The sequence below is a fragment of the Staurois parvus genome, unplaced genomic scaffold (assembly GCF_062004578.1).
Source record: "Staurois parvus isolate SC_StPar_1 unplaced genomic scaffold, SC_StPar_1.0 ptg000238l, whole genome shotgun sequence".
Lineage (NCBI taxonomy): Eukaryota > Metazoa > Chordata > Amphibia > Anura > Ranidae > Staurois > Staurois parvus.
Window position 1 is genome coordinate 3233007 of NW_028318034.1, and position 13089 is coordinate 3246095.

A 13089-nucleotide genomic window follows, 5' to 3' on the forward strand; every position below is an offset into this window, starting at 1 on the left:
TAGGAAATCTTCAATTTGGACCAGACTTTTTAGATGGTTCCTTTGGGACCCTTCTACAAGTAAGCCATTTTCAAGCCTCCTACTTTTTGGTGGATGGCTCATGGCCCACATGAATCCAACAGGTTCCTAAAAGCTGGATTTCTGTAGGACTCTTCAAATCCACCACTTTCTCTGTTCACTTCCAAGAGGTTTTCAACCCTCATTAACCACTCTGGAGGAATATTATTCAGACAAGGGCACACTCCCTCATGCACTCTCCAAATTGTATGTGCTATTGGTCCTATCTCCTGAGAACTTCTTTTTACCATACCTTACAAAATGGGAGGTGGACATGGGGAGGACCTTTACGGAATCATAAAAAAACAATATAATCTGTTTTACTCTAAAATCTTCCCATTGCACAAAAATCCAAAGGAATAAGTTCAAGATTTTAGCTTGTTGGTACACAACCTTTGCAATCTTGCATACGTTTTCCCCAACTAGAGACAGATTCTAGTGGTGTCAGGAGGAGAGGCGGTCATTCCTACATGTGTTCTGGTCATGTCCTAGGCTTGCAATCTATTGGAAAGAGGTCTGTTGAATAGTGCAAAAATTCACATATCCGGTCCCTAAGACCCAACTTTTTTCCTTTAACATGTTACCAATATATCAACAGTCAGTTTTGCATCATCTTCTGAATGCGGCCAAGTTCTACATCTCATCTTGATCCCCCCACACCCTTTTTTCTCCTCCTGACTTATCTAATTTTCTACTGTTCTGCTTTTTCTATTTTGTCCATGCAATTTTTATTCTTTCTCTCTTCCTGGGCTACTCCCTAATCGGTTTAGTCCAAGGGAAGAAGTAAAATGTTCAGCAATGTCCCACACCATCTGTTATATTTAGGTGGACTTCCCGTATTACTTTATTTTTATTTTTTCTGACATTCTGATCCCTGTGTTTCCAGAGTCATGTTATGTGTTATTTGTTATATGCTGAAACTGCTATGAGGATTTGTGGTGTACTTGATGTTTGGGCATCACTGTACTTGCCTTATTGTACTTTTTGATATGGATGGAAACCGCTGTTCTGTAAAAATAAAGAATTTGATAAAAAATGTAATTGCATGTAGAGCTTTAGGGGTTTATTTACTAAAGGCAAATAGGCTGTTCACTTTAAAGGAAAATTTCACTTTCCAAGGGATTCCCTTAACGTAGTGTATGTGGTTACATTTCACTTTGCAAAGAATACCCAATCACATGCAAAGAAAAAAAAGAGTATTTTTGCTTGCATATGATTGGATGATGAAAGTCAGCAGAACTTTACCTCAATAACTAAGCTAAGGGAAAATTCCCTTTCAATGTTTACATTTCCAATGACTACAATTTTTCTATAGTTCTTTACCTTTGTACTGTAAATATAATATAATCTGATCCCCAACAGTTCAGATCTATTCAGGACACGCAGCTGAATGAGCCAGAGGAGAGACACATCCCCCTCTATGTCTCCAGTATGAAGCATCAGGAGAGAGACAATTTGAAAGTGAGCTGTTTTTGCTGGTCTCTTTTATGAGAAAACCCAGAAAGCTTTGCAATAGCAGTGTCATGAAAGCAACTTAAATAAAATCTCTGTTTCTAAAATGAAGATTTTATATAATAAAAGAGTGACACAAAAGATTAGTTTTAATGTAAAATTTTAAACAAATAAATAAACATTATAGTTTCTCCTTATGTCACATATTAGTAATCCCAGTAAATTAATTCAGCAGGCATATGATAGTTTTGATCGAAAGCAATGTAAAGATGCACATTATCCTTATAAATGAGGCTGCTGATGACCTGTAACAGGAGATTTGCATTATGTTCTGAGTATTATTGCAGATTCAATTTATATTGTGTGAGTCACATTTTGATTGCCTGCTCAGCCGGCTCTGAATATCTTGAAATATAATAGCAATGTCACTTGAGTTGGAAAGTGATGCACAGCTCTCTCATGGTTTTTGTATTGTTTAAAAAATAAAAGAAGGATTTAAGTGTAATGTACTGTGCAGTGTGAAACAAATATCAAAAAATAAAGTATAAGTGCACAATATATGGAATGTAGAGAACATGCAAATGGTAAAGAGATGTTTGCTTAAATAAAAACTAATTTAGGGGTTTATAAATTAGTCCACAATGCTTCCACTGTAATCCCCCATGATGCAACTGGTGGATCTACTATTAGTGCGTACCCATGTACACCTAAAGAACCACAGTTGATACATGTGGCTCCCAGTGAGTAACATCTCCAAGTTGTAACCAGTAAAGCACTTTTCAACACCTGTTTGGTTTGGACACGTTTTCATTGTGAATAAAATCATTGACTCATTTCTATAAATGGTGGGTTCCTGTTATTCCCTGCAGGATAGGTAGTTTTCCCCCTTGCCATTCTCAATAAAATATTTAAACCACCCTAGTTTTTTAAAGTTATAGTAATACAAAGTATTTAGGCCATAAAGTCTAAGGCTAGAAAAACAAAAAGCCTCAATATTTCATCTAGTATCTAGAGGTAGGTGACTATTAAAGTAGAGAAAGAAAATAAAACCCATGCAATGAAGCAGTGGAGAGAGGCTTTTGAATCTATCTGTCTGAAGCATACCACAAGTTACAAGTTATAAGTGACTATACAATCCCTGTACAATCTCCTTTGGATTTACCATAAGATCTAAGAGAAACTGTAATGTGTTGTGAACTCAAAGAAGTATAGCCAAAGCTACAGTATATTGGTTAAACTTCTCCTGAGGATCACAGGAGTGCAGATCGTTTTCTGATGCCACAGAGCTGGTCCAGGCTGTGAAAAGTTCCCTACCATATGGTCAGGATCTACCCAGATACCTAGACTGGCAGCTGGCCTAATTCAACTACTCCTACCCCTCCACAGCCCAGTGCTTCAGTGAACTCTGGAGGGGCAGAACAGAGAGCTGGAGACTGACAGTCATGGCTCTTTGCCCAGAGCAGAGGGGGAACTGTGTGATCAGTGGGCTTTGATTTCTTGGTTCTCACTCTTAGAGCAAGAGACTGATGCAGCATCAAACCAATGCTTCATCCACCTAGGTGAGTATAAATCTTTATTTTTTTTAGAACCTATGCTTTTCTTTTAAGTTCACAAATTGAAGGTGGGGAATAGTATGCAATACAGCTAAATCAAGTACCGCTTTTAATTATTTGGGGGGTTAATTTACAAGACCAAGCAGTTCCGCGTGTCAAAATATAGAAAGAAATGTCATCACTTAGCTAGCGTTTCCATTTTAACAACACATTTAACACTTCTGGGAGAAAAATTACAGAAGATTCTAGTGATGTGTAATTTAAAAAGGGATGGGCAACTATTTCAGTGAAGGTGAAACTATTCTAAGTGAGAGGATAGCCCATTAATGTATTGTAGCCATTAAAGAGTATGATAACTCTAACAGGTGTCTATCAACACAAGAACAGACATTAAATATATTGCAGCTTAACTTTCTTGGCGGTGACTAAATTTTTTTCTTCATCAAACTTTTTTCTTCTTTATTTTCGCTTGGTGATCCTACTAGTAACATACTAGAACATTTGAGATAGCTGGGAGCAATGCTAACTGATAACTGTTCATGGAGGAAGAGAGCAAAAAAAGTTATCAACTAACAAGATTTCTGGCTGGATGAACAGATGTTTTTAGCATTTGTTGAACATATATAACAAAATGCTTTAAATGGTATATTGAAGCAAATAAGGGAAACGTATTGTTAACATACACTTAAATACACTTTGAATATACCATTGAAAGTGTTTTGTTACAACTGTTTGAGAAGTGCAAAAAATATGCACTCCTGCCCAAAATTGGGTGTTCTTATGGATTCCTGTGCTCTCTACTTCTTCTACATTGTTATAAATTAGCATAGTTTTTCGTTTTCTGTAAAAACATTGCTATTCCATAGATGCAGTATGGTGAATAAGCATTGTCACCCTTACATAAGAATTGTGTTACTAGCAGGATTACCAAGAAAAAATAAAGAGGTAAAAATTGAAAACAAGTAAAGACTCCACTTCAGCAGTACTATCGGGATGGAAACAACCAAGAGGACCTTGTCTATTGTAGGTACCAGTTGCTTAATATAACTATTATTAAGATGATTAGCACAGTGACTAGTGATGCAGGATCTTCCAACAGTGTATCAAGAAACCTAGAATGATGAGTACAAGCTACATGGCCCACAGTGCAGCAAACCCTTTGAAAATATACATTTTGACTTTCCAGTTTAAAATAATTCCCTATTGTCTAAACGTAATCAAAGCTATAGTCAAATATTAGCATGTAAAATAAAAATTTCACTTCTACAAATAAATGTCATCATTCTGGTCAGGATTTTCTGTTGTGCTTCAAGAAACCTTATTGCAATGGTGGAGTAATTATGTCCCTTCCTTCAAAACCTTTCATTCATTTGGAATACGTTTTTGGTTTCTATTCAAATCAACTTTTTAAAGAGACAATAGAATAATTTGATTTCTAGTAGCTGCATAGATTTGTAGTGAACAGGTTAAAAGGCAGGCTCCTTAAACTACATTTTTAGTCTTTTGCTAAATAAGTAATGTAATTGGATTCACGGATGAAGATATAATCACATTTAATGGGAAAAAAGTATGTTTGTGAAAGAATACTGTTTTCTTATCAACAGCAGTACTGTAATTTTCTTATCAGCCTCCTTTTGTCTACAATGCTGTGTTTCTTTTCTAATAGCAGTTTTATAATTACTTTCCAAAGTTAAGAAAGAGAATAAGTGGAAAATGACATGAATGTACAGAAGTCCCAGAAAGGCTTAATTATTGTATGTCATTTAATTTCAGTACACCTTCCAACAGCAAAATCCTGCATAAAAACACATACTAGCAGCATAAATATCTAAAGTATTAAAATTAAACTAAGGTTTAAACTTTTTAATTTTGGATAACACAAGGAAGAGTTTTAAGTCTGTTGAGTTATTTTTTGCCATCTGTGACCCATTGATGAGAGTACATTACTCCAAAGTGAGAGAAATGCCTGGTAATTATCAAGGTCACCAGAACTAGTGTCCCCATTGGAAGATTTCCCCTCTATTGCTGTTCTGGTAACCACTCAAAATTTATTGGGATAGTGAATCTCTGTAATGGGGATACAGTCAACATCACCAATAAAAACCTGACAGTTCTAATCTAGTATTCTAATCCCTCTTAATTTTAAAACTAAAAAAAGTTTAATTTGAAACACTAAATAACAAGCATATTCTCTTTTACAATAGACCACTGAGCTAAGAGATCTTTGTCCAATGTGTAAGGTGTCCATATTTCACTATGAAAGACAATCTGACCTTAGACATGAGAAAATTGTTGACATTTGTTGAAAAAGCTTAACTTTCATATTGTACAAGGGAAAGGTGAAGTGCTTATTTGATGTCCAAAGGATGTATTGATCATAGGATTACATTACTTTTCACTAAAGAAATATCCAATAGACATGTGCGATTAATTTTGTTATGAATTCGAAATTGGGCTGAATTTTTTTGCAAGCGGAGATTTGGATTTATCCAAATCTTTGAATCACAATAGTAACAAATTCCAACTAATCCAAAATAAACTATAACGAAAATAACAAATTCATTTGTATTCATTTTTTTTATTCAGATGACATGATGTGATAGTTTTTTTAATGTTTGGATCCATTTGTTTTTATTCTAGTGAACATAGCATGAATATTCTAATAAGATTCTTTATGTATTGGGGTTGAACTTCAGAGACCACTTGTTTAATTTGTATGTGCGTAGCCCAACAAACAAAGTCAGTTGGGAATGGGGAAATTAATTCAACGTAATAACATAACAAATGAATACATATTAACTGATTACGGTAAAATAAATATAGCCAATCTTCCGAAATAACAAAAGAGTAACAGAACTTCTGAAAATACAAATCGGTTTAGAACAACGAATATATACTCTTCCGAAATAACGAATCGTTCCAAAAATGAATCATTCTAACATAACGATTATGACAAAACTATATGATTTTCTGATGAACGCAACCGAAAATAAACAATGTTTCCATCATGTACAACTCTAATGTTCAAACAGATTTAGATCAGCTGCAGAGATTGTATCAGCTCCATACATTATCCACTCTGTATTTCAGAATAGTCATGTCTGAAACTCTTGGCACTTTAGCAAAAATTGGTTTAATGATATTGTGAATAGAGCAATATAGAGTAAGCTAGTTATCGACTATGCCCTATAGGCTGCTATGGGTTACTTTACATTTTACTGAAAATCAAAAAAGATATAATGGGTATATTATTATCAGATAAGATACTAAACTTTAATTTTTCAAAGGCCAAAATTATTTTCCAGCTTTCTGGCATAACACCTCGAGTTTTCCAAGCACCACTGATACCATACCTGTCTGCCATAATTTTAAGTGTGTAGATGACTAAAATGAACATTGCTGACTTACATATATTTTTACAAGCATAAATTAATTAGTATACAAATAAGGAATATTATGCAAATCTGGGGCTAACACCATGCGTGGAACCTAAAGCCGGCCACAGATTATTTGAATCTCAGCCGGTGCAGCAGGGACCATCTATGGGCAGGCTTATTTTACCAAAATTGATTGTTGTTCGACTTGGGCAAAACCAGCCTGTCAGATTTTTCATGCGATTATTGACAGCAGTTATAGCTGCCAGCAATAATCACTGCGAACCCCGCTCCCCCCACTGGGAGAACACAATAGCTCCACTGAAGGGATTCCCCCATCAACACAGATTGTGTTGATGGGGGAATCAAACAGTTTTCTTTCCTGCAATCCGTGGTTACATGGAAGAAAATCGCAACATCTTTGGCTGGCTTAAGATATTTAGCATTTTGCTTGGTAGTTTATTCCTTTGTTAGCCAAAATAAGGCAACAAAGGGTCAGTTATTCTGCAAAACCTGATTGTTCATTTTTTGTAAGATGCTAGAAATAAATCACTTTGATTCTAATGTCTCCTAGGAAATTCAGGGGTAGGTTTAATGTGAGTGACCTCCCAAACATTTACATTTATTATGGCACTATCAGGGAGTCACATCTTGCCTGTTGAATTTTGTTTTATTTATTTTAAATTATGGAAATGTAACAGGAAGTGTGTAAGTAAAATTCCAAACCCAATTTATTCCCAATTTATCAACCCAATTTATTCTCAATGTTTTTATTGAGTTTTCAAAGAGGTATATAAAGATGTACAACAAAGTAATTAAAAAAAAGGAAAAACAAGTGGTTACACCCTCAAAGAAGATGCCTCTTAATATGTTATAGTCAATGTTAGTCTACAACCAGTCTTAACCCAGTACAAAAAAGAACCAAGCAAGGAACTTTAGTAAAGGGGTCACTCTGCTAGAGATAGCAGAAGCCAGCATTTTATTGTGCCAGACAACCAAATGAACCTATTTATAATATAATATTTGGGTGGATTCATCCCTTAATGCTGAATTAAAAAAACTTGTATACACTACTGTATTTTAATATGCAATTATTTTGCGTTTGTTTTAACCCTTTTCATTGAATCTATTGCTATATTCCTTTAATCCTAATTTATCAATTAATTTACTTGATTACTCTACTGCAGTTAACAATATATTATGCAATTAGCACTTATAATAAACATGTCTATTGATTTTTCTTAGGATGGCACAGTGTTTGATGGTCGGCCTATAGAATCCTTATCTTTAATTGATGCAGTAATGCCAGATGTTGTACAGACTAGACAACAAGCCTTTAGAGAGAAGTTGGCTCAGCAACAAGCTGCTGCAGCAGTATCTGCACCAAGTGCAGCGACAGTCACCACTGCCCCAGCAGCACCTGCAACCCAGCAGGTGACCACACCAAAGAATGGAGCAGCCACTGTGAATGGTGAAGAGAATGGAGCACATGCAATAAGTGAGTAAGCTGCCATCTACCATTGCCAGTAAGATTCAGGGAAATACAGTACCTGTTGCCTCAATAGTAGTAGTTCAAAGTCTAAAGTTTCTGATAATTTACCACCTTCTAAACTTATAGACTATTCCCCACATCCAGGTAAAAAAGCACAGCTGTAATGGGTAAAAGGGTCATATACACATACACTTATACATTATTTAGTATTTCAAAATTGTAACTTTACTCTATTTCAGTAAATTATGAATTTTGTTCTGAACCCCACAAACAGTTAATGTTACCATATACTGAGAAGTAGTGTTACGTACCTGGTCGAAGGCCAAAGTGACCAGAGGACTTCACTTGCGGCTGAGTGCAGAGCATCCCTGGAAGTGAAGACAAGGAGTGCTGCAACCATAGAATCAGAGGTTGCCAGCTGATTTGTTGCCTGAAGATCAGAGTAGATGAAGAATTCGAGGGAGACTTGATCATACAACGATGTCAGCTAGGCAAATGACACTTTAGAGGTGCAGGTGAAGTCTTGACTGTGCAGAGATTTTAGCAGGGCAGGTGACACTCTAGCTGTACAGGCTGATCTTGACAGATGAGTGGAGCAGGAAGCGGAGTCAGGAGGTAGCACTTGGGTCATGCACAGGAGGTCAGTCTTTAAATAGGTCATTGGGCATCAGAATCTGTCATGCTTTGCATGCACCATGGTGCAGTGGTGTGCGTGATTGCCCCATGTGTGCAAACACATGCCCATGCACCCGCATACCACGTCTGCCCACAATTCCATGCACATTAGCACGACCATTTCAGTAAATTTGGTTCTGAACCCCCAAAGCAGTTAATGTTACCATAAACTGAGAAAGAGTAGTGTCATGTACCTGGTCGGAGGCCAAAGTGACCAGAGGGCTTCCCATGCAGCTGAGTGCAGAGCTATGTGTGTTGTCAGCTATGCCAGTTCTTACACGGTTCATCCTCTGACAAGTGATATTAGATTGTAAGTTCCCAGGGGCAGGGCCCTCCTAATCCACTTGTATTGAACTGTATTATTGCTGGATTGTCCCCCTTTATATTGTAAATCGCTGAGTAAACTGTTTGCGCTTTATAAATCCTCTATTATAATAATAATAATGTCCCTGGGTTTTCTAATGCATACACACACCGATTCAAAAACTGTGGTTTGTGAGTACCAGGATTCAATAATAACTATGTGAATCATTACTTAGTTCACTAAAAAGAGTTATATAATGATTTAAAGTATTTTGAAAGTAAAACCCATCAGTTTGTTTGTTTTCTTGCCATCTGTGTCCCATATGGGTGATTTCTCATTATTTCCTATCCCATAAATACAACAGAAAGTGAGAGGTAATCTCCTTAAAGTGAGTGAAATATCCTTTTAGACAATTGTCACCAGAATAAGTGTCACTGAAAGATTTCCCCCATTCTTGTAACAATGAAACTGCTTTATCCTTCAGTAATAGTCACCAGAACAAATACAGAGGCCAAATTTCCCTAGTGGGGACACAAACAACTTTAAAAATCTGACAGAGGTCCTAAACCTATACCTCTCTATCCAAAACTAAATAGTGTTTTGGTTTTATATACACTTAAAGTTGTTATTAGCAGATGTGTAACAGAAAAATCACCTTTGGAAATCAAGATTAATTATCCCCTGTGGGCTCCATTCACAGAAGCAAATCGCATGCGATATTTAGGTGTCTGAACAAATTTTGCCTAAATATCACATGTGATCCTGAAACTGTCGATTCACTGTACCATGTTGCGTTATTTACCAAAAAACACTCAAAATGCTCATTATATACCATATGAAAAGGCGTTAAAGTCAATTTACAGAAGGAAATAAATAATTGCATTCATGCTGTATTTAAGTAGTGGTCCAAGCATGAGGTATTTAAGAAATGTAAAAATATAATAGGCTATTTTGAGTAGTTTCTGCCTTTTTGGATCAGTTCTCTCAACAGTATTTGGATCAGTTCTCTCAACCTAGATATGGAAATCATTGGGGTTGAATTACGTAAAGAAGAACTAACTTTTACTTTTAGATAGTTTGAAGGTGGATTAGAATGCCTGTCATGTTTTCATTGCTGTCTGTGTCCCCATTAGGGAGATTCATGCTATCTATTTGTCCTGTTTACCATTATCATTGAAAGTGAAAGTAAACAAAAATCCCAAATTTTGGGTTGCCCCCAGAAAAGTGATAGAGGGGACATCTCCAAATGGGGACACAGATGGAAAAAAAAAAAAAAAACTGGCAGGGGTTATAATCTTCCCTTACTCTATCCAAAATGAAAAAAATGTGTTGCCTATAGTTGTACTTTAGGGCTACTTAATGCTGTGGAATTTGCTCCAGACCTTAGTACATGAGGTAAAGCTACACTTTCTCTTGTCATTTCACCATATTTTTGGAGACTTTTTTTGTGAATATACAAGCATATACATCATTTCCTACAAAAAACCTCCCAATCACTCCAAACATAATACAATGTACAGACATATCACAATGGTCTAATCCCTTGTTAAAACATACTTTACTTTTTCACAATATTTTTTAGCGATATCTTCCCACTGAGAGGTTCTCACTGACATCATTGATCTTTTTAGCTCTCTATAAGGGGGTAAGTCTTTCCAGTGACCACAAGTGTAATAGAGTAATTTATAGCAAGGATTTCCTGAGACTGGAAAGTTATTTCAAAGGTTCCTCTGTGTTGAAATGGTTGAGAAAGGCTGCCTGATAGTGTAACTATAGGCAGAACTTTATTTTTTTTATTTTGGATAGGGTAATGAGGGTTAAACCCCCTGTCAGTTTTTTGTTCCATTGGGGAGATTTACCTTCATAATTATAGTAAACAGGACAAATAGAAAGGGTGAATCTTCCCAATAGGGCACATAGTGCAAAAAATCCTAATAGGCGTTCTAATACCACTCCACCCTACAGTATATGCAACTAAAGAAAAATCCTTTAGTTATACTTTAAGTAAATACAAAATATCTTTCTAAATGTCAATTTTTCAAAGAAAACAGTATAAAAAATCACACATATATATATATATATATATATATATAAATACCCTTCTTCCATCAAAAAAAGACAGTGTTGTAGAAGTAGGGTATTTATATACATGCGTGATTTTTTTATACTATTTTCAATCAATATTTGACATTTATAAAGATATTTTGTATTTACTTAATTTAACTTAGTTTTTTTTTTTATACACCACGTGTGTCCTCTGTGAAAGCAGCTTCTCTTTTTTTTCTTTTATATTAATACATACGCTGCAGGGACCTCACTGACTTGGTGAGTTGACATATTTTTATGGTTTAAACCATTTTACCTCTGTATTAGCAATTAAAAACTGGCAGGGGTTCTAATTATTCTCCACTATATCCATGCCACTGGATATTGCATGAGACAATACACCGCATGGTTTCATGAGATAAATAGCGCATATTTCAATGAAATACCACATGCTTTATTTTGGTAGCGTTTTTTGGGAATTGCTAAATTTTTTTTTTAAAACATTGTGAGGTATTATATTTAAAATTTAAAATACTGCTTTGTGAATGGAGCCCAATGTTACCAAATCTTATGATACTATCCTGCTGTTTTAAAATGTTTCCACTCCATGTGAAATACCTTCATAAGCTGTCATGTAGATTATACACTGTTGCCCCCACCCCTCCACAACATCAATTTTCAGCCAGTTTAACAAAAAAAGTGAAGTTGTGTTCAGTTCAGTCACAAATTAAAAAAAAAATCCATCTCAGGTTCTCAAAATGTAACTTGTTTTTTTCTTATGTCTTTAAATTTTTGTCAGAGCTTCAAAATGGGATTTCTTTTTAATATTGCTATAGTTATATTTTTTGTTGTGTTTCATAGCTGTAGCTTCTTTATAGTGGTAAACCCTGCATATATTTTTATATTTATTATTTATTTTCTTTCAGAGGGTATTATTCATTGTCTAGGTACATTATTCCAAAATGCCTACAATATGTATTGCCTGAAAGATGTGTCGCCATAATCCTCCACATTTAATTTATTACACCCACTTTATGAGCATCCACACATTAGGCCTGATTTACTAAAGTTATAGAATTTACAAACAAGTGTTTTGCTTGAAGCTACACTTAATGTTTGAACGTACACCAGCTAAGCCACATCATATGTAAAATAAAATGTTTATTTTCTCTCATGTTTTTCAGATCTGTCTAACTGCTGTTAGCGCTTTTGAAATGCACATAACATAGGAGAATAAAACTTCATCAAGGGCACAGCTATCATAAAAGCATACTGTAAAAAACTGATTTGTAAAAAGCCTCAGTGAACTATTTGCAGGGATGTAATCAATTGATTAAGACCCATACATACACTTATTTTTTATCTATCATAGCTTGGAATCAGTTTTTTTTTTTTTTACATTTTCTATAAATTTTATGTAAAATGTAGACTCTCAGCTTTTAGAAACAGAAAGTGCAAAAGCAGTATGGGGGTAAAAGTTAACATTACTATTTATGATTTATGACAATCTGTCGTCAGTCCTTGCTATACTAACTGTTATTGAACCATGAAAAACAGTGGGTACTAGGCTTACGATACTGTGCAAATCCAAATAAAGATGATAGCAATTGCACCTAAAGAAATAACATGTTACTCCATAAATAACATACTGTTGCTCCATTAAGACCCAAGTTTTGGAGACATGAAGGACCCTCTTCTTAAGTTTACCAGAAACAGAGCATGCCCTGTTTTACTACCTTGGGAACGAGGTCCTTCTCGTTCCCAAAATATCAGATATTTATGGAATTAAAGTGACCTTTCCTTTTCATTTTTGGATTTATTATTATTATTATTATTATACAGGATTTATATAGCGCCAACAGTTTGCTCAGCGCTTTACAATATAACAGGAGACAATACAGTAACAATACAGTTCAATACAAGAGGGATTTGAGGGCCCTGCTCCTTGGAGCTTACAATCTAGGATTTGCTGGCTATCATCTTTACAAAGGCTGTTTTTTTTGTCTGTGACCCCATTTGGGACTCCATTTCTTACTGTACCTGGGTCAAGAAATAGGGGAACAATTGTAAGCATGGCAAGAAGGCATTGACAGCAATTATAACATTTTCATATGTTCCAAGCCCTCCCCACTCAAC

General features: G+C 35.4%; 1 protein-coding gene across 2 annotated transcripts in view; it reads left to right on the forward strand.

Moving 5' to 3' along the window:
- The window catches only part of LOC149459998 (F-box-like/WD repeat-containing protein TBL1X), a 381219-nt gene that overhangs the window by 327665 nt on the left and 40465 nt on the right, over window positions 1-13089 (forward strand). For both annotated transcript variants that reach the window (XM_089680283.1, XM_089680284.1), the window contains one exon: window positions 7682-7934. In XM_089680283.1, the coding sequence (XP_089536409.1) occupies window positions 7682-7934 (253 nt within the window). The remainder of the gene's footprint in view (window positions 1-7681; window positions 7935-13089) is intronic.